Source organism: Narcine bancroftii, chromosome 1 (genome assembly GCF_036971445.1).
Source record: "Narcine bancroftii isolate sNarBan1 chromosome 1, sNarBan1.hap1, whole genome shotgun sequence".
In the NCBI taxonomy this organism is placed as follows: Eukaryota; Metazoa; Chordata; class Chondrichthyes; order Torpediniformes; family Narcinidae; genus Narcine; species Narcine bancroftii.
This window is the reverse complement of record NC_091469.1, coordinates 397,093,922-397,121,566: the sequence shown is the minus strand read 5'-3', so window position 1 is coordinate 397,121,566 and position 27,645 is coordinate 397,093,922. Positions and strand designations below refer to the sequence as shown.

General features: G+C 37.9%; 1 protein-coding gene across 1 annotated transcript in view; it reads left to right on the top strand.

Moving 5' to 3' along the window:
• The window catches only part of thsd7aa (thrombospondin, type I, domain containing 7Aa), a 414,658-nt gene that overhangs the window by 337,619 nt on the left and 49,394 nt on the right, over positions 1–27,645 (top strand). The window contains exons 11-15 of the mRNA XM_069913740.1: positions 3,446–3,549; positions 13,544–13,738; positions 15,656–15,919; positions 20,538–20,716; positions 25,931–25,936. Of these exons, the coding sequence (XP_069769841.1) occupies positions 3,446–3,549; positions 13,544–13,738; positions 15,656–15,919; positions 20,538–20,716; positions 25,931–25,936 (748 nt within the window). The remainder of the gene's footprint in view (positions 1–3,445; positions 3,550–13,543; positions 13,739–15,655; positions 15,920–20,537; positions 20,717–25,930; positions 25,937–27,645) is intronic.

The following is a 27,645-nucleotide window of genomic DNA, read 5'->3' as shown; positions in this document are numbered from 1 at the left end:
TATCCCGTGCCCCATATTCAAGACTTTACCGCCAACTTACAAGGTGCATGGGTGTTTAGTTGAATCAATTTAATCAGTGGTTATCATCAAATCACAGTGCACCTCAAGGACATACCTAAAACTTCCATAATCACCTCCTTCGGCCTGTTCAAGTTCATAAGAACACTGCTCAGACTTTACAGCGGCTGATGGATGCGGTGGGCCTGGACATATATTCACCTTCATCTACCTTATTGCCAGCTCAACCATTCAAAGCACATGGTCCACCTCAGACAACTCTGCCAAGTGTCATTTCAGGCAGGACACATTTGACTTCCTGGAGCATCACACCGATAGGTACAGGGTGAAACCACTGCCTGAGAAGTTGGAGGCTGTTGGGTAGTTCACAAAACCTTGCACCATGAAGGGGCTCTAAGAGTTTGTCACTATGATTAACTTACACCACCGATTCATACTGGCAGCAGCTCAGATCAATGCACCCCCTTTTCATGCTCATGGCGGGGTAAAATAAAGACAATGCCTAGGATGGGGAGGCTTCGGAGGCATTCCAGAAGGCAAAAGACATTCTGGCCAATGCCATCCTTCTGGTTCGCCCCAGGCCAGAGGTGCTGACCACCCTCATGATGGATGCCTCAAGCACAGCAGTCAGAGGGGCCTTTGAACAGCTAATCAATGGGCAATGGCAACCCATGGCCTTTTTTAAATGGGTACCTCCAGCCACCTGAAGTTGAATATAGCACACTTGACCAGACGTTATTGGCACTGTACCTGGTGATCAGGCACTTTTGATATTTTCTGGATGGAAGACAATTCAAGGTCTTCACAGACCACAAGCCACTGAATTTTGCCTTCCACAAAGTGTCTGACCCGTGCTTGGCCAGGCAGCAGAGGCACCTTTCCTATGTGTCTGCATTCACCATGGCAAGAGCAACGTGGTGGCCAATGCACTCTCCCATCCTACCATTGAATCTGTCCATGCCCTATCCCAAGGCATAGACTATTTATCCCTAGGTAGGGCACAACATAACAACCGCAAGATCCTGGTGTACAGGACGGCACTTTCTGGGCTGGGGCTGGAGGATGTCATCATCACCCCGGCAACCAGATGCTCTTCTGCAAAGTTGCAATGGACATTCCGATCGCCGGTTCTGCAGGGGGGGGGGGGGTGATTGGCCTGCGAACCAAATCATGACCCAGCTAACAAAATGGCCAATGAACGTAGTGATTGCGAGGGCCCAAAGGGTCCTGAATGGTGGAAAACAGTGGACAATGGCGGGAACGCTGGCCAGATGGAGGCCAGCACTGCAATGACATCACTCCTGTCATCAGAGACAGGGAGTGAATATAAATAGAGCTGGCAGAGCAATAAATCAGTCTTCTATCTCAACTCGACTATGTGTGTATTGGTCTTAGTCCACACTTGGTGTAGGGTGCACACACTACAGATGAAAGAATATCTTCTACTGTTGCAAGAGTGACAGAAATGATTTAAGATCAGACGCAATTTCACAGCTGAGGATATCATGATCATTATGGACCATTCAGCGCATCAAAATTCCTGGGTAATTGGGAAGATTATTGATACTGTCCAGGATAATAGAGGACTTGTATGTCAAGTTCGGATCAAGACTAAAAGTGGCTTTCTGAACAAACCAATTACAAAAATCTGTCTTTTATAAGAAGCAGAAAGCTTTGATAATAGACTTCCAATTTCTTTTAAAATTTAACCGATATATACTACTGTGTATTACGTGTTTGATTTTTTTTTCTTTGTATTGGTAATTATTATTTTCTTAGACATGAAAATGAATTACAAGTTGCAAGCAATTGTTTACATGTTCTTTTGAATCTTTGAGCCAAGGTCTTGTGGTTTGTTAGAGATTACATAGTTTAGTTTCCTTATTTTACGAAATGGAATTAGTTTTGTTCCGACAATTTTATTGACCATTTAACAAAGTTTTAATGGTTTGTAGTAACAATAGGCAACTGTTAATAATGTTAACAATGTTTAATAAGACTCTAAAACTCAACTTTAATACAGATTTGTTTGAATGAGTTAAAGAAAACAAAAATTATAATATCCTCCAAATGATTATAAGTGAAAATTGTCACTACAGAGCTTTTTACGTGTTATACATCTCTGTGATTCTAATAATTATAATTAACAATATTTGTGGTAGTTAAGAGGATCATTTATATTTATAGAATGACTTTACCAAAAGTTATGAAACCACCTTATTTTGATTTCAGAGTTCAGTACCAAGTATGCTCAGTGTGGTTTACCAAGTTCATAAATATGATGTCCATAGAAACCCATCCCTACCTCTTATTCCAATTACAGATATGCAATGGCTGACAAATCATTCCACACTGACATTAGCATTTTTTCCATTAATGTGCTAAACATAATTTTAAGTTGTTAATGTTAACCATTCCCAGCACCTTATTCATCTTCTGCCAATGGATCTTGTTATCTTGTCCTGTAGACCACAGGCAAAGGTGACAGCTTATCAGTGATGATCCTTAATACGATTGCCCTGCAAAGCTGCAAACTAATTCCATTACTGTACTGTATATCTGCGCATTGCCAAATACTTCTTTAACATACTCAACAAGTGTTTGGACTTTCTTAACCCTACATCGCCACCTCCATCCAGCACCACAAAAAAACCCTTCCAGGTGAGGCAGAGCTATACATGAACAACTTCCCACTTAATATACTGCTCTTGGTGCGCTCTCCTCGACATTGGTAAGACTAAAGACAGTTTGGGTGACTGATTTATTGAATCCAACGCTTGGTCTATGGGTCTAATCTTGAACTTTCTGTAGTTAGCCATTTCAACTTCCCGTACCTCTCCTATACAAATATGTGTCCTTTAACTCATCCATTTTCAGGATAAGGCTAAATATCAACTTGAGGAACCATATATTGCATTCCTCCAGGACAGCCTTAAATTTAATGGCATGAATATTAGTTTTTTTTCTTTTAAGATAACCCTCACCTCCCAAGGTTTCCATCTCAACTTTCCCTACACTCTAACTCTTCCCCCCCCCCCCCCATTCTTCCTCTATGTCTGCAAATTTCACACCTTCTATTGGCTCTTTCTTGTCCCTGGCTTCTTTCCTCCTACATATCTGTAATTATCACTCCTTTTTTGCTTTAGTCTCGATTAAGAGTCCTGTCCCAAAATGTTGACTGACCATGACTATGCATGGATATTGTCTGTCCCATCAAGTGCTTCCAGAAGCTGATTACTTTTAATCAAAATTCCAGTATCTGCAGATTTGAGACTCTGGTGTTAAAGGAAAGGACTGGAGTGAGTTAGAGATCCGCAATCGGGAAATGTTTCACCTCCTTGGGTCAATTGCAGCTCTTACTCACACGCTCCATGTGGAATTAAGTACACTTCTGTGGAATATCTTAATGCTGTATTCTTTCTAATAGGTGGAAAACACACAAATGGCGACGCTGTCAGTTGGTACCTTGGTATGTCCGTCAAGACAGCCCTGGAGCACATGAAACCTGCGGTCCAGGACTTCAAACCAGAGGTTAGTTTCCTTGTCTATGGCCATCATATCACATTAAATATAGTAGAAAGGAATTTCCACAATTTTCCTGTTTATCTAAATTTGACATAACCTCTGCAAAAGGCTAAGAACAAAATGAAGTTCAGTTGTGCCAGAAGTTAGCACTGACCAATGCACCTAGGACAATGTAGTTTCTGTTTTCAGTAATGTAAATTGCCCCCACTTTCCAGGCCTTGATAGTTTTCCTCAAAGTGTTTTGTTTGATGCAATAACACCAATATTTTGTTAATTAATTTACTAAGAATTGATCTCTAGCCTACTAAAACTACAACCAATAAATCATTATGATATTTAGAAAGTCATTTTCTGTCACTTAAAATAGATGTGGAATTAGAGACTGACAAAAAATGTGATTTTTTTGTGATGTGTTTTTACCAAGATTAATAGAGCTTGCATATTTATCATTTTAAAGGCTTACCCATTCGTGTTAGTTCATGGCAAAGTTACACTCAATAATGGAAAAATGCCCATGTGGAGAAATTTCATGCAAAGCACATTTCTCAAAACTATTACAATTGTGCCAGATCACCAAACCTGTAGGCGTACATACACGAGACTGACAAGAGCATTTACAATTTATAAATCCAACAACACAATCACAGAATAAATAATCAAAAATGCTTTTTATATTAGTATTCAATCCCATCATGTGCATTTTAAACATTGAAATGAGTCCAAGCATCAACAAATTTGAAACATACTGTAGTTTAAAACTTTCATTTTTTTTCCATTAAGGAAGTCACACTAAATTGTTTTTTGTAATTTTCCTGTTAAACAGAATCTATTTTCTAACAAGTTTGTTCTGGTAATATTCACAGGTACATTTCTTGCATATTTATCTGGGTTTTATAAATTGTTGAACTGACTGTGTTTTTGTGAAGTTATATCAAGGCAGATCCATGCCAATTTGAATTTATTCCAGTCAGACTACTTTTCCAAGCATACTTGAGGCTTTAGTAAACTATTCCAAATTATCAAACAAGATTCTATCATCTTCTTGACTCCATATGAGAAAGAGATATCAATTTTGAATCTTAATCATTTAACAATGTGATCACATTTGAATTTGTGTATTGTGGCAGACTGCTACACGACTAACCTCACCGCAGCTTCGGCGTCACGGGTCTCTGCAGGCCCGGGATTTCCCTGGAGCAAATGACGCTAGGGCTTCTGGGAGCTGCATCATTTCCAGGATTTGCTTAACACAGGAAGCACATGAATATCAGATAATTTACCGACTGTAAGAACACCATTAAACTGGTCAGCTCACCAACTCATAGCATCTCTTGTGTTCTTTGTTGCTTCACCATTTTCTACAGTGGTGGCCTGCTACATTGGTGACCCTGATGGTCTAAATGATATTTTGGACCTCACTACAGATGCATAGAATGCCGTTGCATTCAAACTTCCAGTATTTTGGACCTCACAGCCACAGGTCTGGTTTGAGCAGGTGGAGGCCAGATTACCATTGACTCAACAAAATACTACTATGCCATTCCATTGCTGGACTAAGATACCATGGGGTGTACTGGCCTCCAGCCAATGACAGGTATGAAGCCATCAAAGACCTGCTCATACAAACTTTTGGACTTTCTTGATGTAACAGGGCAGCACGACTTCTCTAAATGTACCTGGGTGACCACACTCCTTCTGAACTAATGAACGAGAGCCTGAAGCACATGGATGGACACAGGCCCTGTCTGCTTTTCGAGCAGCTTTTTTTTTTTGACCAAATGTCAGAAGACATCTGTTTGTAGACAATGACTTTAACAACCCCCGTTGTCTAGCAACCGTGCTGATTAGTTGTGGCATGTTAAATAGCTTGGAGGACTTTGGGTTGAGCTCGTAGTGATGCCTCGGCAAAAAGCCCAAATCTTACCCACTCGGGATAGTGGTGCGGCGTCAGACTCGGCCGTACACAGCACAGACAGAGAACAGTGGTGCTATTGCTATCAAAGATGGGGAGCTGCCACCCACTGCTGCCATTCCCCCTGTAAACATTTAGGAATCACCAAGGCTGGCCAATGGTAGTGACCACGACAGCCAGCACAAGGACAACCTCCTTCCCCTCTGGGATCAGCACTCAGGCCGTCACTTCTTGGTTGACACTGGCATGGAGGTTAGTGTGCCTCCCCCCAACCCAGATACACGTTCAGGAAAGAGGGGCCCTCTCCTCGCAGCCGCCAACAACAGCAGCATCCGAAACATATGGGTCATGGACAATTCCACTCAATTTTAGCTTGTCGTGGTTGAGCTGGTCCTTAACCATTGCTGATGTATCACGGCCATTCCTGGGAGCCTATTTTTTTGTGAGCACACTGACTTTCAGTAAATCTCAAAGGTTGCCAACTATTTAATTTAAAGACTTTAGAGTCCCTCACCCTAAACCCGCAGCATTGCCCGCACATCACCTCAATTTGGTGATGCTCTCGGACAACGAATACACCAGAATCCTAGCAGAACTCCCCAGCATTATTATTCCACAGTTCCGGCGGCCTAACCAAAACATGGAGTATAGCATCACATTCTGACTGGTGGAAGACCCCTGCATTCATGAGCGCGCAGGCTGCCTCCAGACAAACTGCATTTGGCTAAAGATGAATTCTGACGTATGGAGGAAATGGGGATTGTTTGCTGCTCCAACAGCCCTTGGACATCGTCGCTGCATATGGTACCCAAGGCTTCTGGGGGGTGGAGACCTTGTGGGGACTAATGGCATCTAAACAACATCACTACAGGAGATCGCTTCCAAGTTCCCCATATACAGGATTTCTCTGCCATCTTTCACGGCACTAGGATTTTCTCTAAAATCAACCTAGTCCCATCAGATTTCAGTTCACCTGGATGAGATTCCTAAGACTGCCTTAATTATACCTTTTGGGCTTTTTGAATTCCTCCTTACGCCCTTTGGTTTAAAAAGCACGACTCAGACATTTCAATGGCTAATAGACACAATGACTAAGGCCTGGATTTTATATTCGTTTGGCCGACGTCTTTATCACCAGTCACTCATGGCAGCAGCACCGGGCCCATCTCCGTCAACTATGTCAGCGGCAAGATGACCACAGGTTAGTGATCAACCTGGCCATTCGTGCCAGCTACAGCCAAAGTTGCAGGCACTTTTCAAACTCTTGTCCGGTCATCCCAAGGAACTGAAATAGGATGACAAGGCCATGGCCGCATTCGAGACTCCCAAAGGAGCACTAGTGAAAACCACTCGAGCACCCGTGGTAAATGTGGCAATGACCCTGATGGTGGAAGTGTCAGGCACTGCAGTAGGTGGGGTCCTGGAGCAGCTTATCAACAGCACCTGGAAATCCCTGGCATCACTGGGGCAACAGTACAGTGCCATACGGCTTTTTGTCTGTTTCCTAGAGGATAGAGAGTTCATAGACTATATGGATCAAAGCCATCAACTTTCACCTTCACCAAGAAGTCAGATCCATGGGTGACATGACAACAATGACAACTCTCGAAAGCACATTACGGGGAAGAGCAATCTTGTCACCAATGCACTATCCTGTACTTCCCTCCATTCATCTGCTCCTGGAATAGACGACACGGCTTTGGCAGCAGCTCAGTAGGAAGATGAGGAGATGGTCGTGTATCTCACTGCCATCTCAGGACTGAAATTGGATGATATATGTTTTGGTCCAGCAAATTCCTCCCTACTTTGTGACATAGCCACTGACCAATCAAAGCCCATTGTACCTGCTGTGTGGCAACGTTGGGTGTTCGACACCATACATAGTTTGGCTCACCCTTTGATTAGCACGACAACAAGACTCGTGGCGGACAAATTCATGTGGCACGGCCTGCGCAAGCAAGTTGGTGCTTTTGCAAGGACATGCATCCAATGCCAGACCTCGAAAGTTCAGCACCACACCAAAGCGCCACACAGTGCAGGGTTGATCACATCCACATGGATAGCATCAGCCTGTTACCCCCGTCTGGGGGGCTACTTACCTCTTCATGGTAGTAGAAAGATTCACAAGATGGTCAGAAGTTGTCCCACTCTCCGACATCTCTGCCTCAGCTTGTTCGAGAGCCCTCATCGCCAATTGGATAGTGTGTTTTGGACTATGCATACATATCTCCTCCTCAGTTTACATCCGGGTTATAGTCCACAATCGCACAGTTGCTGGTCACGCAGCTGCCTCAGTCGATGGCCTGTCATCCCTAGTCCAAAGGGTTAGTGGAATGTTTTCACTGTCATATGAAAATGGCTCTCATGGCATGACTTAAGGGACCAAATTAGATAGATGAACTGCCTTGAATACTTTTAAGTATCCATACCATGCCAAAGGAGGATCTGGCTATGTCCTCCACAGAATTGGTGTACGGAGCCCCCCTAATGGTCCCAGGAAATTTCATTCCAGCAGTACATGGGCAACAGGAATCTCCCCCTTTGGTACTCATACATTTCAGGGAGAAGGTAGGTACACTGATGTCTACCCTAACCTCCCAGCATGGATCTATGACTTCATACATTCTGCCTGAACTCAAGGACTGCCTTTATGTATTCCTGCACAGGGATATGCATAGGATGCCTTTGCAATGGCCAAATAAAGGTCCTTTCAAGGTGCTATGGAATGACAGCTCCACATTTGTTATAGACATTGGTGGCAGGCAACAAACTTTCAGTAGATTGCCTTAAGCCAGCACATATGGACTTAGATCAGCCACTACAGGTGGCATTCCCCCAGCGCAGGGGGTGCCCACCAACAAATGCTATTCATGATAACAGGATTGAGGCATCATCTCTTCGTTCCAGTTCTTGAGGGGGGGAGGGGGGGAAATCATGTGGCAGACTACACCACTACTTACCTCACCTGAGCTTGAGAATCATGGGTCTCCATGGGCCCGAGAGTTTCCCAGGGACTAATGACGCTAAGGCTTCTGGGAGCCATGTCATTTCTGAGGGTCACATGATGTGGGGAGTGTGCAAATCTTGGATATTTGAATGACTAAGAATGCCATTAAACTGTACTTATAGTCCAATTTATTTGCTAAATGTAGATTTTAAAGTTCTTTCTAAGATTCTAGCTGGCAGGTTGGAATATATTCTTCCCTCTTATATCTAAAGATCAGACTGGATTTATTAAAATTTGCTATCTACATTTTAACATCTGTAGATTAATAAATGTTATTTATTCCCATTTAGATACAAATGCTGAAAGGCTTTTGACAGAGTGGAGTGGAACTCTTTATTTGAAACATTAAGGAGATTTAATTTTAGTATGGGCTTAATATCATGGATTAAATTGATCCATAGTATCCCCTTAGGTATATGGTGGCAACTAATAATAGCCAATCCTCCTCACTTAGGTTGTTCAGTGGAACTAGACAGGGGCGCACAAAATCAGTGAACCGGTGCGGACTTGAAAGGCCAACATGGCCTGTTTCCGCTCCGTAAATGGTTATTTGGTTATATGGATATCTCCATAGCCCCTTGCTATTTGATCTAGATTTAGAACCTCTGCAATAGACCTTAGAACTCTCATAAGGTTCAAGGGATTGTCAGAGATGGAGTAACTCATAAGGTTTCTTTGTTATGCAGATGACTTAAATAATTAATTTATTGATTCTAGAAATATAACATTATTGAATAAAATGCAAAAATAATATTACATATTTGCTTTTCTCACTGTTGACTCATTCAATCTGCATGCTAACCTTTAGGGAATCCTGTACTAGGATGCCTAATCTCTTTATTCCTTCTACCAAAGTGCATAATCATACACTTGCCTATGCTGTATCGAATCTGCCTCTTATTTACCATTTTCCCCAACTTGTCCATGTCATTCTTGAAGCTCAGTGCTTCCTAAACACTACTTGCCTCTCGTCTATTTTTGTATCATCAACAAATTCAGCTCAAGACCATCAATTCTTCCATTCAAATCATTAACATGTAATGTAAAAGCAGCAGACCCTGTAAACACCTCTAGTCCCCGGGAGCCTTCCAGAAAATGACCCCTTTATTCCCATCCTTGGCCTTCTACAAGTCAGCTAATCTTCTAAACATAAAAATATCTGTGGAACATCAAACCAAGGAAAGAAAGAAGAAAATTGGAAAGGAAAAAATAAAGTTAGTTTGATTTAACACATCAAAGCAGATAGACATAAAAATCATATTTCTCATGAGAAATCTGAAGCAAAGAGAAACATTTTAAAGCTTTAAAATGTGTCTGTCATTATGCACGAAATGGGAAGCTATTTTCTAAGCAACTGCATTCTCTAGGATTGCTAAGGAGCAATTTATCTGAGAATTAATGCATCTCCCAAAAATGTGTAGTTCCTGGTTAGTTACACACAGGATGGATTTACCATTAAACTTCCTATACTCTCAAGCTTTTGGATTCTCAAGAATCTGTTACATGGCAAATGCTTTTAACACCATTGCAAGAATTATTAAAGCCAGACTGTTTATAGATTACTTTTTTTTTTAGACTGAGGTTGTGGCTTTATGGCTTTCTTCTGCTGTTTTTAATGTCTTAATTGAATTGCAAAGAGAAAAAAAATATGCATACCATTATTTTTTTAAAAAATACAATTCAGAATAGTGTCCAAAGGGAATTCTGACAGTCAAAATCAGTAATTTAAATTTTCCTGTAATGTTTCGTTGTGCTTTGGAGAAATAATGAGTGAAATTAAAGCATTTGATAAGGCTATTCATCTTCCAGAGAAATTCTTCATCATCAGGAGCCAGAATTCAAAGGTGAAGTCTATTTTGGAAAAAATATTTATATCGATCAATTTCCACACAAAATATTAATGAAAAATATGATGTATTCCATTATCTATGTGCTTCTAATATCAGTCACACTGTTATGAAAAGAAAAAGGGTAGTTGCAATGAAAAATGTATGACCAGGAGCTTATCTGAAATCACAATATGCCGCCATAATTTTGGTTTTCTCGCCTTCAAATCCCTGTCAATCCCATTTCACTCTCTTCTGGTTTTTTCCCCCTCTGCATCACCCTTCTTATAGTTCAGCATTGACCAAGGATTCAGCATTGACCCAGCTATTCTGGATCTGAAAAGTGTAAAATTGATCTTGGCTGACCTATTCGGCATAGCAAGAGAGCAAATGCCATTCATAATTGTTTCAAATTAGACATCTCCTTCAACAGTTAAATCATCCACACCTTTGTGACATTTCTGCTTTCCTATGATTTATATTTTAGATTCTCATAGTTCTTGGGGTTCTCTCATCCAGAACAACCTTTAATCATGTTTTTCCTATGGCAGTCATGACTAATTCCACTGAGAAAACGGTTTGAGTTTGCAGCAATGAAATGCAATGTATAGGTTACAAATTCAAACATCTGTTCCTGTTGTAGAAAACTCTAAACTTTTCCCACATTCATACCATCTCTCAAATGATATCTATTTCTTTCCTTCAGTTCCATATACTATTTTGTATTTGCACAACTGTTATTTTTAATTTAATTATAAATTAATTTTAACAATACAAAATAAGAGAAGGCCCTCCTGCCCCACGAAACCTGTGTGGCCCAGTTACATCCAATTAACCTACCAAACTCATTCATTTTTGAAAGGTGAAAAGAAACCAGGGCATCCAGTGAAATCCCACACGGGTAACAGGAAGAACATGAAAACTCCTTGCAGACAGCACCGGATTCTAACCCAGGTCACTGTTGCGATAATCTATATGCTAATTTTGCCTCCCCTGGGAGAGAATAGCTATATTAGAGTACAAATGGAAATTTTTCATCCAAGATTCATATTTTAAACAGACTACATAATTTTATGCAATTTATTTCCTCTGCAATTTCATTTATGAACCAAAACATTGTGAGTTTAAGTCTCATTCCACAAATTTGAATTGCATTGCAAATTTGGGATCCATGTGCTAGAATATGAAATTAAAATTATACGATTTTTCTTTATTTTTCCTGATCAGTGAAGTTTTCCCTGAAAGAATAATTATTTTATGATGTCTTTGAGGTCTCTGAGTGTCAACTGATGCAATCCGGATTAATCAATTGTAATCATTTTATAATGAAAAATTGTCTGTTTTAGTTTGGGATTAGAATAGGTTTAGGGGAGAGGGTGGGTCAATAGGGGTTTTAGTTTTTATTTGTAGTAGGTAGTTTTTATTTAAAGTTTTTAGATTTTCATTTTTTTTCTTGTATATACTTTCAACATATATTTGTTAACATTCTTTTATTATTTTGCTATATTATTGTCAATTATTTGGTCTTGTAAACATTGATTAAATAATTTTTTTTAATTTGAATTGCAAAAAAAGTTTGCATTTGTATGGAAGCAGTAATATAGTAAAATACCTCCATAGAGGTTCAGAAACATTGCAAGTCTGGAAAATGTTGCAGTGTTGGACAGACTGAATGTTTCAGTGATTCTTAAAAAAGGTTTTTAATTTTTTAAATTGTGACAATCAAAGCAGGAACTGATAATGTATACGTCTGCATGTGCAGTCTTAAAGTGAGTGAGACCATGGGACAGAGTTATGCATGTGCATCAGTTTGTACAGGACTGAAAATCTTGAAAACAGACAGTTTAAAAAAAAATTATCGTCAAGAGTTACAGGCATAAATGGGGACTGAACAATGTTATGCACCAGGGAACATAGTTTTATCGACACAACAGATCCAGGTATTTGATTTAAAAACTCACCATTTTATCACCTCATGAAGAGGAATGGCCTGATTCAACTTCAGATAGTGTTCTAGCATAGGGACTGTGTCCAGTGAGTTCATTTCAAACTCTATGCTAATACTCCAGTGCAGAGCCATACATTGTTGGAAGTGTGATTTGTTGACAGATTTTCTTTTGCTTCATTTGATTTGAGAAACAAAAATCTAAGGTTTACATGTGCCAAAGACAGAGGCTTAGGCACTAAGGCATGATGTGACATGATCAATGTACCTGGATAAGCAAATCCCTTTTTGTGGCCCTCATTGGTTCAGTCTCACTGTAACTCCTTTCTGTGGTTGCTTTTAATTCTTATAGTTGTGACAAATGAGGAACCTTATAAAAAAGTGTTTAAATAGTGAAAGCTATCCTGAGCAGTAAAAAATTAAAATTGTTTACTGCTGAAAAAGACTAAAAGGAAAAAAATATTTGATAACTGAACAGATGGCTTTATCTCTCAAGTTCATGCTTGGCATACAATACCAACATTCTTGTGAAAAGCAGACATCCTCCTCCTGTCACCATTTGATGAGAAGCCCTGATTATTTCTGTATCTATGCAGAATGGCAATTACAGCTAAAACTTCACTTACATAATCCTTTCCCTCTAAATAACCTCATAAATCTATTTTCTTTCAACCTCGGCCTTGAAGAAGGATGGCTATTCCAAATCTTACTCAATCCTATTTTTATCCTTGCGCTGAAGGTTACTATTACTAAGCCACTTGAATATCAAGCAAGTTCTTGACACAATTGCCTCAAAGTACATAATCACTATTTTAGCAAGGAAAAAAATTGAACATTTCACAGACACCTATAGTCCACCTACTAGGAAAGGAATTGCAAGGTTAAAGATTTTCTGCTTCTCCATTAATTTGCATCCATCTTGTGGATAATTTCAACTAAGATTCATTTCTTCACAGTTTTTCCACAGGTTCAATTTGAATCCCTTGCCACTATGCAGTTCAACTATTGTATTTCTCCATCGCCAATGTGGGCCTTTTGATGCATGCCTGCTCTCTCAATGCTTGTGCAAAGTCTGTGTTGATTTAAATGTCACAGAAGCTTTAAAATTGGTGTAAGAGTGGAACATTTCACCCTTCTAATCTACTTTCCCCTCAAAGACCTTGGCTTTGGCCTCAAAACAATCATAACAGATCAAGCAAATGTTCTACATCTACAACTCTAAAATAAGTATACTTTTAATCATTGCTATAAATTAAAATTCTTGAGGTGTGAAAATTGCTCCATCGCTCCAAGTCTTTCTTTTCTTTTAGCATTATCATGTCGCAAACAAGATGGTGCTCAAGTGGACATGAGCAATTGCCTGAAGTGGGCAGGTGCAATGCCAGCGTTGACTCAACATTGTCAGTTGCCATGCCAGAATGACTGCCAGTTCACCAGCTGGTCTAAGTTTTCTTCCTGTACTGGTGACTGTGGTACAGTACAAACCAGAAGAAGAACAATTGCTGGTAGGTAACTTTACTGTATGACCAGCCCATCTTAAAGTAATGCCACAAAGTAAAGGTGCATGATCTGATATGTTCCATTCTGTTCATATATTTAAATATTCTTTCATGACTCAGAATAAGACAATTAATATTAATATAAAATTGACAGTTGTTTATGACAGGATTTCATAATGTAAAAATAAACTCATTTTTATTTTTTCCCCATTTCTTAAGGTGATAATTTTAATCGTGGATTATCGCAACACATTGTGTAGAAAATGTTGCTGTTCTTGATACGTTTTCAGTCATTTCATGACTACAATACACAACAAAAGCAATATTACAGGCAAAACTTTTATGAAATCTGTATTACTAAATAGTTTTATAGGAATCTGTGCCATCACATCCCTTTTAATATCACTGTATATATTTAATGAAATTATATTCAGCTAAAATATGAATTGACTATGAAGGTACTGAATATTTATTGTAAGGATCTATAACTAGTTATTTTTTGATTGATAGTGGATTCTTTAGTTATATTTTGATAGACAAAGAATTAAGGATTTGTTTCTTTCAAGGGTTATTCATCTCAATTTGTTACATTTAATTGTAATGTTCCTTTAGTATCTGGGAAGAGACTTCTAGTTGCTCTTTAAGGGTTCTACCATTTCTGAGCCATCTTTTCCAGCTAAGCATTAAATTGAACACTCCAACTTCAAAGCAACTTTTAAAAAAAAATGCAAAACAGGTCCTTCAACCTTTCAACTCTCAGCCATTTTCACTGGCTCCTTCTCTCGAAGTCTGGTTGGTCAGATTTTTTTCTTTGCAACTAACAGCCCAAAGGTAGATAACTTCAAGCAGAGTGTTTTTAAATGGCACCAACCCCACCCCACACCTTTCTCAAATTAGCCTCATCACCCTGCTCTAATATTAATGTTCAAATATTCTTCGATCTGTTTGACTACTGGTTTTCACTCTTAGCAACACTAATACTGTGATGCATCATTTTGAAGGTACTTATCAACTTATAATTAAATTATGTGCTTTTATCAAGGAACAATTCATGGTTTGAAGAAATCTGTCTTAAAAAAAATGTACTGACCAGAACCTTTGAGATGAATTTCTCTCAAAATACTTTCTCTAAATTAATCAGAATATGGTTGAAAATAAAATGCTTAATCTCGACATCCAGGTAGATTCAGAAATGAAAGCTTCAGCAAAAATATACCCTGCAAATATTTTCATCATATTAAAGATCTGTTTTAATAATATTGGTTTTATTTCCATGAGTGAATTTTCTTTTAATCTACAATGCCTGCTTTAGTGACATGTTTCTTTGAATAGTTTTCTCACTTTATAACTGCAGATTCTTCAGTTTATGGAGTGTAGAGAATGGGAAATCAAGAAATAAGTGGTGGAATAATTGGGTTTAGAGATGGTAAAATCATTGATGAATATTCATTGTGAACGAAGGATGGTTGGCATGATATTGAAGAGGAAAATTGCTCCCTCAATCCTAAAGCAGAGACTATTAATAAAGTAGTCAGGCAGACATCCACAATGTAATTCCCCAAAATTAATTTTATTTCTCTCAAAGCAAGCAAAACTACTAGATAATACTTTTCGTGTTGTGTTTGGTTTTCCTAAAGCACTTTATTACATGCCTAAGATTAGGAACTTTGTAAAGTTTATATTATATCTGGATCTAATGGTAACATGGCCTAATATAATATTGCAGGAGTACCTGAAAGTCATCTAAATGGGACTCTAAATGTAATACATTGAAGTAAATCAACATAAGAACTGAAGATGCAAAGATTCCTTCCAGATTGTCCTGCTTTGGCGAAATACTGCAATATTTTTGTTGACATTTAAGAGTTGGATGTATTCTAATACCTTCCTTGATTGATGCATATATTTCATTATTACATCTAGGTAAGAGCAAGAAGAGAGAACGGTGCAGGAACACTCAACTTTTCCCTCTAATAGAAACCCAGTTCTGTCCCTGCAACAAATACACAGCCCAGCCCCTTGGCAACTGGTCGGACTGCATTCTGCCTGAAGGAAAGATGGAGACCATGTCTGGCATGAAAGTCCAAGGAGATATTAAGGAGTGTGGACGGGGGTATCGCTATCAGGCGTTAGCCTGTCGAGATCAGACTGATAGACTTGTGGAATCAGGACGATGCAACAGACACGGTTAGCAGAACAGTACTTATGGATGTTTTTTTTTATCTTAGTGTATAACATTGAAAAGATTATTTACCAGAATGCTATTTCTCTAAAGAAAAAAATATTCCAATTGTAAAACCTTCAATTTCACATTCCTTCAAGTCTGACATGATTCAACTAAATAATAGTTTATCCTTAACATTGACTACATTTTGCTGTCTTATTACTAAAAAACGCCTCAGTGCCAAAACAATGTGTTGATCACACCGTTTTATTTATCAACATCAATATACTGAATCTTCAACAATTAGTGACATAGATTTATAATCCTCTGAACAAAGATATGTCACTCGAGTCCTTGACTGATTTTTTTTTTTAAGTTTTCCATACATGGAATCATAGCCAAATATAAAATATAATAATCAAATATTAATGTCAGATTCATTACATGATGATGTAAACCCCAATCTCCCTCCCCCTAAACAAACCCCAAGAGTGAAAGAGGAAAAAAGAATTGAATCAAGAAAAAGCATAGAAAAATAATAGAGGAAAGAAAAGTAGGAAACAAGAATAGAGACCTGTGGCTGGAGGGTCCCTCTCATCACATGACATTAGTCATTTGTATATTTTAATATGTCCAAGGAGGTTAACGAGGTTTAAGCTTAAGGAAAAGGTCTATAAATCAATTCCCTCAATTTGTAAATACGGGTGCCAATTTTTCAAAACTACATCATACTTATTTCTCAGATTATAAGTAAATTTCTCCAAAGGAACACAGTGATACATCTCCATGTTCCATTACTCCATACCCAGGTGGGTGACTGATTTCCATGTTACTGCTATACATTTTCTTGCTACTGCTAAGGCAATCTTTAGAAATTCTTTTTGATATATAGATAATTTCTATTTGGGTCTTATCCCTTCAATATTACCTAATAAAAATAACACTGGATTTTGTGGAAACATAATTTCTAGAGCCCATTCTAAATAAATCGCCAAATCTGACCAAAAAGATTTCATTTTGGCAAGACCAAGTAGAATGTAAATAAAAGTCACTATCTCTTGTCCACATCTGATTGATCGGACTTCAATTTATTTAACTTCTGTGATGTAAGGTATAAATGATGTAAAAATATGTTGAACTAATCTATATATAACATTTATAGTATTTGTCATACTATCTCGGCACAGATTTGAACAATTTATCTCAAAAATATTAATATTTTAGATCTGTTTCCCAGTGTTATCTGGATGTGTATCCCCTGATTAAACATCCCCTTTTGCATACTATTACGAGCCCAGAGGACCCCAAAACCCAGCAGAAATAGATATTCACCAAGACAAATGGTGACTTAAACAAAAGTTGCTTTTAATTATCTTTTAACATGAGAACAGGATCAAACTTTAACTTATTACTATTAACTTAACTAACTTAACTCCTAATTCTAAGCACACGTGAATGTAATGTGTGTGTAAGTTTAGAGAAGTTCTTTGATTCACAGTCCGACCTCACTTCTCATTCCTCCAAGTTTACTGGATGCAGACAATTCTTAAACTGTGCACAGAATTTAACAATTATAAAGTTCACCAGGCTTTGGTGCTTGAAAGGTAAATGGTTACCGCTCAGGAAGGTTCTTGTCAGTTTTCAGAGAGAGATTTGTTGTTCGCTGGACACCACAACTGATTCCTTATAACCAGCCACTTCAGTGTCTTGCCAAAGAAACTTGTCCAATCAGGGTTTTCCAGGTGATAACCTCTTTCTTTCAGGTCACCACAGAGTTCTTTTTTGTTTCCCTTATTTCAAGTGAAACATTAGGTAGCCAGTCCTCTCCTCTTGCATAAACAACAAGGTCTTTGACCAGGCTGAACTAAGCAGTCACAACCAGTCTTTCAAATGGGGTTTTCCACAAGCTTTCCAGCTTGTCCTGATCCAGTCAAAGCTGCTGCTACAAATTGTAAAACTGCAGAACTGATATTTTTTTCTCTCTCTCTCTCACTCTGAGAGAAAGCCTGTTTTACTCTCTCTGCTTTCAAAACCACATGACCCTCTTAGAATAATAAGTTCCACTCCAGACAGCCTATGGCTCTGATGAGTTCTTTTATCTGTTGCCTATCTGTAAACAACAATCCATTAGTGATGTCTCTTGGGAATTCTCCAAACCTTTTGCAAAGGCTCTTGGTGCACAGCTCCAGTATTTTAAATAAGAACTGTTTTAAAGTGTTTGTATGTGACCTACACTAAAAAAAAACTGCCCTAATTTATCTTCCAAAACATATCTATATTCTGTCACAATACATAGCTGAAATAAATTTCTTGAGGTATCTACTGCATATCAATATTTCTATATCATGATGTTTTGGTAACAGCATTGTTGGACCCAATTTATCTCTTAAATAAGCCCATAATTAATAATAACAAAAACCTGTATTATTTTGTATCCCATATTTATTTTTTAATTGTTCAAATTACATTAAGTTTCTTCCTTCATAACAATCTTCCATACAATCCTTTATTCTTAAGACAAAATTGTTTCTAGACTTCACACAGGAAAGTACAATTTCATTAACAATTCTTCAGCAAATGCAAGCAGTAAAACTTATAGACAACATTCACACAAGGACTAAAGAGAGCATTTGTGCTACAAAGAGTAGACATTGAGTATATCCATTAACAGACAAGGCCCACTTTAACATTAAATATCAAATCCATTGCCAAGTCCCCCAATTGTCTCAACTGGACCAGGATCCTAGAGCAAATGACTCCTTGTTTGACACCACAACAATTTTCCACAATCTACAAAGCAGAAGTGAGGAACATTTTGGAATATTCAGCTTGTCTCACAATACTCAGGAAACCTAACATTATCTGTAACAAATCAGACATATCATGTATCGCACATAGCATGCTAAATATTATTTTTTCCACTCCCATTCCTAGAAATATCAGACAGTAATCCAGAAATAATTTTCTTTCTCCATATTGCATTTATGTTATAGGCTTAAGCTTGCTTTTGGCAAAGCCTCTCCTTCAAAAATTTTTATCCCACCCCCAGCTTCATTTGAAGTCTCCAGAAATACTAATGAAATTAAATGCCACGCAAGAAAATAGGACTAATTTTTCAAATGTATAATTTTCTGCAAAATTCTGTTCATATAAAGGAAATTTTTCTTCAATTTTTTTTTCATGAATTCTGTATTCATATTTTTCTCCAGGATTAGTTGGTGCAGATTGTGGTGGTACACCACCAGCCTACTGCAAGGGGAAACCTCTGTACCTGCAGGAGTGCAAGGGGACAGGACAACACCTGGCCGGCTGTCAATCAGTCAACCTGATTGGATCAAGCCCCACCCGGTCAGGTGTCAATCACCCTCCGGGATATGAGCCTATACCGGCCTCCCGAGGCCTCACACAGAGTTGCTGCAGCCACAGCCAGCTTGACTCTGTGGAAGTATTTGTGGATTAAAGCGTTGTACAGTCTTTACCTTGTGTGTGTCTGATTCTGTCTAACAGCGCACCACACAAATGATCACAAATATTGTAGGAGAATTGTAGGAGAAGGTCAAACCTTCTAAAATTTGCTTAGCTCAAACCTTTTAACTGACATTTTTGGATATTGTTTTCCCTAATTATATTAACCATTAGTATCTCAGTTCAATGGATCTCCATTCATTTCAGTTAATCAGTTAAAAATAATTTCCATACCTAGATTTCCCTGTTTGATTCAATTTTCATGGATAAGTTATTTCTATTGACTCCCTCCATTTTTGATTTGTTTGGTATCCTGTAACATTAGTAAAATAGATAGGCTGATTGTTTCTTACTAATTAATTCTATGTTCCATAAACTCTGTGTCAGGCTTAAATATAACAATTATTTGATTACTTGCTAGGTAAATGTATCTGGCATAAAAATAAACGTCATAGATATTCTATGAAGCTGTCTTTACTTCAGCTATTTTATTTAAGAATAATAATGAAATAAGTTTAAATATTGCAGTTATTACAGAACCTCCAATATTTGCATCTTGTTTGAAACAGATGGAGAGAAAAGAGATAGAGGGTGATAGAGTTCTGATGTGTCTGATGACATGATAGGAATTATGTTACCCTCTTCATCTCCATATACAGGTATAAGATTCAGTTCAATATTGTTGAACTGAATCTCTCAAGATAACACTTGGAAACTGAAAATATTTTAACAGTCCAAAGGGAGATTGTACCAACTATCAATTATATTTGATTATCAATACAAAATAACACAATGTTTATTTCATGGTGTGATGCAAGGTAGAGGCCCAGCATCTGCATCTAAGGTGTCTTTCATTGTCATGTAATAATAGACAACTCTGCCCAATATTCCTAACTCTATTGAAAATGTGCCTTGTGCCTTTGGAGAGCACCTTCTAAAGTAAAGAGCCTCAGTAAATGGAACAGCAGGTTACATAGTGTAATATCTAACCTTGACTCCTGTATTGTGTGACAGAGTAGAGGGTACCTTTATTATCCTTTGTATTCTCCTTTTATAATAAGCTGTCACTTACATTATGCATATACGTATTAACTGAGCTGTTTCATGGGAATGTAATTACCATATGTGTCACTATCAGACATTTATAATTGCCTCAATTATTTTCTCTGATATCAGCATATATAGAAGAAGCCTGTGTCATCCCTTGTCCTTCAGACTGCAAGCTTAGTGAGTGGTCTAATTGGTCTCGCTGTAGCAAATCATGCGGCAGTGGAGTGAAGGTCAGATCCAAGTGGTTACGTGAGAAGCCATACAATGGGGGACGACCTTGTCCAAAGCTTGATCATACCAACCAGGTAATTATAAGCAGAATTCTTGAATTTATATTTTGTTGAATTATTTGTCAAACCTTTGATTGATTTAACTCTTGAAATGACAAGTTTTTTTTTGTGACCCACAACAACTGTTGCATCAATAGCTAAACATTTCCTAATATCATAGATATGGCAGTGCAACTTAATCAGATCAGAAATTTCACTCTACACCTGACTCAAAAGCCAAGTTCAGAATAAGTTTAACCCCGCAATGTAACTTAGTGGTAGGAGCAGGGCTTGGGAAGATATTTAAATGCAACACTCACTCGATCCTCCTTCCAGTTAAAACTTCATTGAAAAGGGACACTTAATTACCAAGGATAAGCATTCCCTTGTGCTTTATGGAAGGTAATTCAAGGAAGTTGTGGTGTTAAGTTGGAAGCAGGCTCTGCATCCCTCCTTTTTCCCCATCATCCACCTTGCACTGATGAATATAAAGTATACAGACAGAGGTAAAGAATTGTATCCAAATATCCCAGAATGTTCATAAATTCAAATTTCCATTTTGTTTAATATTCCAGTTTTGATTTTGATTCCATTAATGGCCAATGTGCTGATCACTCAATTGGCTGCAGACGGATCAAGACTGCCAAGTTTAGAGTACTGTGTGCAGTTCTGATCACAGATTTATAGGAAGGATATTAACAAGATAGAGAGAGTGCAGGGAAGATTTACAAAAATGTTGCCTGGGTTTCAGCATCTGGAATACAAAGAGAGATTGAGCAAATTAGGTATTTATTCCTTGGAACGTAGAAGGCTGAGAGGGGATTTGATAGAGGTGTTTAAGATAGAGTTGATGTGGAAAGGCTTTTCTCATTGAGAGTTGGATACAAGAGTCACGGGTAGAGAGTTGATGGGTAAAGGTTTAGGAGTAACATGAGGGGGAACTTCTTTAAACAGAGAGTGGTTACTGTGTGGAATGGGCTTCCAGGAAAGGTGGTGGAGGCAGGGTCAATTTTGTCATTTAAGAAATAGGTAGATAAGAATATGGATGGGAGGGGGATGGAGGGATAAGGGGCAGAGTGCTTGGAAGTGGGATTAGAGGAGGGTACTTGGATCAGTGCAGACTAGAAGGGCCAAATTGGCCTGTTTCCATGCTGCAATTGTTATATGGTTATATGGTGTGTGTGACTATCAGAAAAATCAATGAAACCAGTCAGTTAAAACATACTTCACCAGGGATTTGATGTCAATTTGTTTTTCCATTCAAAGGCCATGCGTCAGTAGAGCGAAAAAACAATAAAAGACTGCATGGTGTGGGATTTTTTCTATGAAGTCAGACCAACCTCTCTCCTTAGTCTAATCTAGTTTTGTCCCTTGGAGACTCATTAGACAATGTGTTTGACCAAGCCTCGTATGAAAATAGGCAGCTGGGAAACAAATATTAGGAGCAATGGGGGAAAAAAAAGAGAACAGGCTGATTTCCTGTCTGAGTTGACACTGGGAGAAAAAATAAATCTGAAATTGTCAACCTGTGACAAGTCTTCTGGATTTAAGCATCAAATAGTAAATTCACACAAAGAGATAGAAACAAAATATAAAATACGCACTTTTCTTCCCCACCAAAACATGCTATTTCAATTCTCTAGAACATTTACACATCTTTATTTTATTTTTTTAAGTAGGTACAGATATTATGAAAGTTAAGAGGTTAAATTATTTTATTCCATATTTTGTAATAGGCAAACCATGAAATAGCAGTTTTAAAATAGTTACTAAGATATTTGTCATGTGGAGAGTTCAATGTAACAAAAACTGTCATCTGCTAATTTAAGTAAAACTGCCAAATATTGCCTTAGTTTTAAAAGAAAAACTTTCAAACAATGCAAACAAATTCATTTTTATTAAAGCAGTTGGCAAAAAAATAAAACAACATAATTTCTTTCCAAAGGACACAAAAAAAGTGTTCACTGGATTTCTGATGAGAGTCCAATACGAAGTCTCAATCAAAAATTCAGACTTAAATATTTCAACTGCTGATCTGAGTGGGAAAAGCCAGTTCATGTTGTGACTGAGTTAAGGGGGATGTGAAGATGATAGATATTAAAGGTCTTTATTACCATGAGCATTTTTCTGGATAATCTGTTTCACCTTTCTGACACTCAACACTACAGCAATGTATATAACCATAGAACCACTTACAGCACAGAACAGGCCAATTCGGCCCTACTTGTCCATGCCGTAACAAATCCCCACCCTCCTAGTCCCACTGACCAGCACCTGGTCCGTACCCCTCCAGTCCTCTCCTCTCCATGTAACTATCCAGTCTTTCCTTAAATGTAACCAATGATTCCGCCTCGACCACATCTGCCGGAAGCTCATTCCACATCCCTACCACCCTTTGTGTAAAGAAATTTCCCCTTGTAATTTTCCCCCTTCAATCTTAAACCATGCCCTCTAGTTTGAATCTCCCCCACTCTTAATTGAAAAAGGCTATCCACATTTACTGTCTGCCCCTTGTAAAATCTTAAACACCTCTATCAAGTCCCCCCTCAATCTTCTACGCTCCAGAGAAAAAAGCCCCAGTCTGCACAACCTTTCCCTGTAACTCAAACCTTGAAATCCAGTCAACATTCTCATGAACCTTCTCTGCACTCTCTCTATTTTGTTTATATCTTTCCTATAATTTGGTGACCAAAACTGTATACAGTACTCCAAATTTGGCCTCACCAATGCCTTGTACAATTTCATCATAACCTCCCTACTCTTGAATTCAATACTCCGATTTATGAAGGCCAACATTCCAAATGCCTTCTTCACCATACCATTTACCTGAATATCAGCCTTCAGGGTACTATTTAGGGTACTCCTAAATCCCTTTGTTGCTCTGTACATCTCAATAGCCTACCATTTAATGCATATGACCTATTTAGATTTGCCTTTCCAAAATGTAATGTAATAATAAATGAAATGTGTTGTACTTTTTTTAAAACAAAGACAACAATAAATGATTAACAACTCTTTCAGTGGTGAGAATTACCCACTTAGCTTCAATATTTTGATTATAAACAATATTTGCATAATTACGTATGTACAGTGGGAGCACAGTCCTTTGAAATTTCAAATACTGGTGGTAGATCCAAGTGTTCTGAGCACAAAACACCAGATGCCCAAAATATACTGGAGAAACACAAATACTGCAAATGATGCAATCTTGAGCAAACAATGAGCTATTGGAGAATAAAGCATCCAAACCAAAATGTTGACTGACCATTTCTACCCGTGGATGCTGCCTGACCCGCTGATTTTCTCCAAAATATACTAATTGTGTTATATCGAGGGATGACTTCATGGATATACAAACAAGCAGAATATCAAATGATAAAGTAGAAGTGCCCTGAACCTTGCATTAAATGGCAAAGGTAGGTCTTTAATGAGGTGCTCATGGTATGAGCAAGTAACTTAATGCCTTCACTGATCTCATCGTGAGTGTTTTAATGAGGACTAATTAAAATGATCATTTATTATCATCTTCCCCTGCATAGTTACAATAGTACAGAATGTCCCACATCCCATCATTGGTTTCAAGTATCAGTGAAAATTAAATTTGTGAACAGTTTTATCAAAGACTGGTAGTCATTTATAATAAAACCCGTTATCCACAGAATACCATGACTTCTGAATAATCCTTAATTGTTAGTCCAATAAAGAAAGAAGGCAGTGGAACAGGAAGTGAATTACACAGTTCCAATGGTCTGAAATAGATTCATCATAACCCTTCAATGGAATGCCCAAATAAATTAACATTAGGTGAACAGTTTACCATCCTTTAAGGGTGAACACCTCCAAAAGGAGCTTTATTGGCTCTCCTTAGGAGAGTTGGCTGAAGTTGGGGGGGGGGGTTCTTTTCTTTTCTCTTTTTTTTAATATAAAAAATAACATTCATGTTTATGGTTAATTGTTGTATATGTCATATATTATTTGTTTTTTGAACAAATAAATAAAGTTTAAAAAAACAAAACAAAAGGAGCTTTACTTAATGGGGGGTAAAATGCAGTTTATTAAATAAAGAATGTGATTTAGAAAATCTTGTTTTATTTATTTTCAAAATCACTTTATTGTCATGTAATTGTATTGAACAAGTAATATTACACAAAATTACCTTCTGCCTCCCATAGGGTAGACAAAGAGTCACCATTAGTATTATCCTGTGCCTCTTACAGTGAGAGAGGAAGAGAAGCAAAAGAGTCTCTTCCGAAGCATTGTCAGTGGATTCACTTCTGGCACTCCCACAGCCTCTGCAGCTGCACTAATCCCCCCATTCTATCCATCAGCAACTGTTCCAGTTCCATACCTCTGAGACAGTCAGGAAGCCTTTAGTACCTGAGGCCTGTCTTGCCCTCAGCACCCCCTTGAATTGCAATTCTACTACCTGGTTGCCATGAGCCAATCTCCAGCAGCCCACAGCCTGTATGGTTCCTGCGAGGGAGCGCAAGTCAGCAACCACCCAAAGGCTTTGTGGGACCTTCAGCTGCTGGTCCACCACATGGCTATTGTCCTGTAGAGTTGTCTCCCTTCTTGAAGAAGGGTGGGGGTGTTTTCCCCATTTCCACTGCTCCCCTGGATTCTACAGTCCCTTGTGCCCATCCTGGGCACAGACCTACAGAGTTACAGGATTTTAATTTAAAACATTGTTGGCTCTTTTAACAAGTTGTTTAAAACCTATGCTGAGCTGTCAGAATCATAACTGGGCTGTAGGACCCTGTGGAGCAGCGCTGTGTTTCTGCTCCTCGCTCTCCCTGGTCCACATCAGTGACAGTGCTGCTGTTACAGCAATTAACCTAGGGTGTTCCTGACACTGATTCTGCACCTTTCACCTTGTAATGGCCGATTAGAGACAACACAAGCACAATGCATATTTTAGCCAATGCCAATAGAACTGGCTCCATTTTGCTTTAAGTCCTAGCTGCTCTGTTGCACCCAGAACTGCAGTTGCTGTGGAAGGGTTATAGAATTTTGACTTTGATATTAATCATAGTTGGCAGAAATCAAGATATTAAAATTGATCATATTTGAATTACAGGGCTAAAAATTCCATGATGTAACAACACAAAGATACATTGGATTTTTTAAAAATGTATTAGAAATGATGGTTTCTGCTATTTCACTTGGAAGAATGAATCACTAAACTGAATAATGATATTTCTTTATATCTTTTTTGTGCCACTTCTTTGACAACTTGCACACTCAAACCAGGCTCAGGTAAGCCTCAATGATCCATTATAAAGTCTTGTGTAATCATTCAACTTTCCAATTTGTCTACCTTCATGTTTAATTATGTATTCACATTATCAATGTCTCTTGTTTGAATTAAAGTAAGTGTGTGTGTGATTTTCATGTAACTATCTTTGATTAATAAGATGTTTGATATTGTTGTAATTGAAAATGTAAATCTATTTAGCTGCAGTTGACAGGAACTATGTTTGTACATAAGTTGGTATGCATTATTAACCTGAAGCTGACATGAATAACTATGTTACCTGATAAATGTTATAGCATTACAGTATAGTAATCGCATTTTAATACACCCATTTGTTAAGGGAAACCATTTTCTGGATTTGGTTTGATCTGAACCATCAACTTTCATCTTTTCCATGCTCAGATGGTGATTGGCCCACTGAAATATTCTCTTATTCAGTTGATATAACTGTGATATTCATTAAAGCAGAGGTTCTGAACCTTACAAAGCAAATATTAGAAAAATAAGCTACTTTAGTGTTAGCCGACTCCTTCAAGATTCTGTGGTCAATAGCAAGGTGATGTTGTTCACTACCACCATCAAAATAATTTCTCGCAAATAATTACCAATATCAAATGGCTTGTTTATCCCCTTTCCAGAGTCAGTTTGAGGGCAACAGTGATTTAAGATGATTATAATGTCTGAATTATCTGAACTGCCCATTGTTTGAAAATTTCTCATTGAGAACAGATCAAAATGTAAATTGGCTTTTTTAATTAAGTTTTTTTATTATTTTACAAAAATTCAGATGCAGTAGGATATAAGATTTGGTAAAAGCTGAAATGTTACAAATAAAAACATTCTTTGCAGCTTTAAATTACTTGAAAGACTTGATTACTATCCAGCAAATATTCAAATATTATTCAAGCATTAAACATTCACTTGTATGTAATAGCACAAAACAAAACTTAACAGTTAGACAAGTTTGTATGTGATAATATCATTCTAATGCATTGGGTGATTTCCACAAATACAGAGGAAATAGGAGCAGAAATGTATTACTCAGTCCATCAAGACTTATCTGCCGTTCATTATAATCATGGTGGATCTTCTTCATCACTTTTGTGCCAGTTCCCTCACATCCCTCAATTTCCAGTTCTTTACCAAAAAAAAATAAAATAAATTTGGCCTCCCCTTAAAATACATCTAACATTCTCATTTTCACAAATCTTCAGTGTAGAGAATTCTAGTTCCTATGCACTGCAGTTTTAAAATTACTGATCTTAATCTTCTATGTCCCCTGTCCTATCCTCCTTGGATCTTATCTCTTTCCATCAGATCAGTCATCATTTTTCTAAATTCCAAGGAAAATAAATCTTTTTTTCTTTAGCTCTATGTAATAAGGGCACCTAAATCCGATTCCAGGCTGCAGCAGCACATATTGGCGATGCCTGAGATTCCATAATTAACTGTGGTTGTGTTGTCCATTCTGTTGCATGGTACAATAATTAAGAATACTAACATTGACACCTCCATAACAGATCACAATTCCAGACCAGCAGATTATCCAATAATCAGCAAGTGGGGATACATATGTGGAGAGCTAATGTTTTGGGTTAATGATCTTCATCTGTTTTGATTGTTATTGACCCAAAACATCAACTCTGTTTCTTTCTACATTGCTTGACCTGCTGGTTATAATCAGCATTTTCTGCTTTGGAGATTTCCAGCA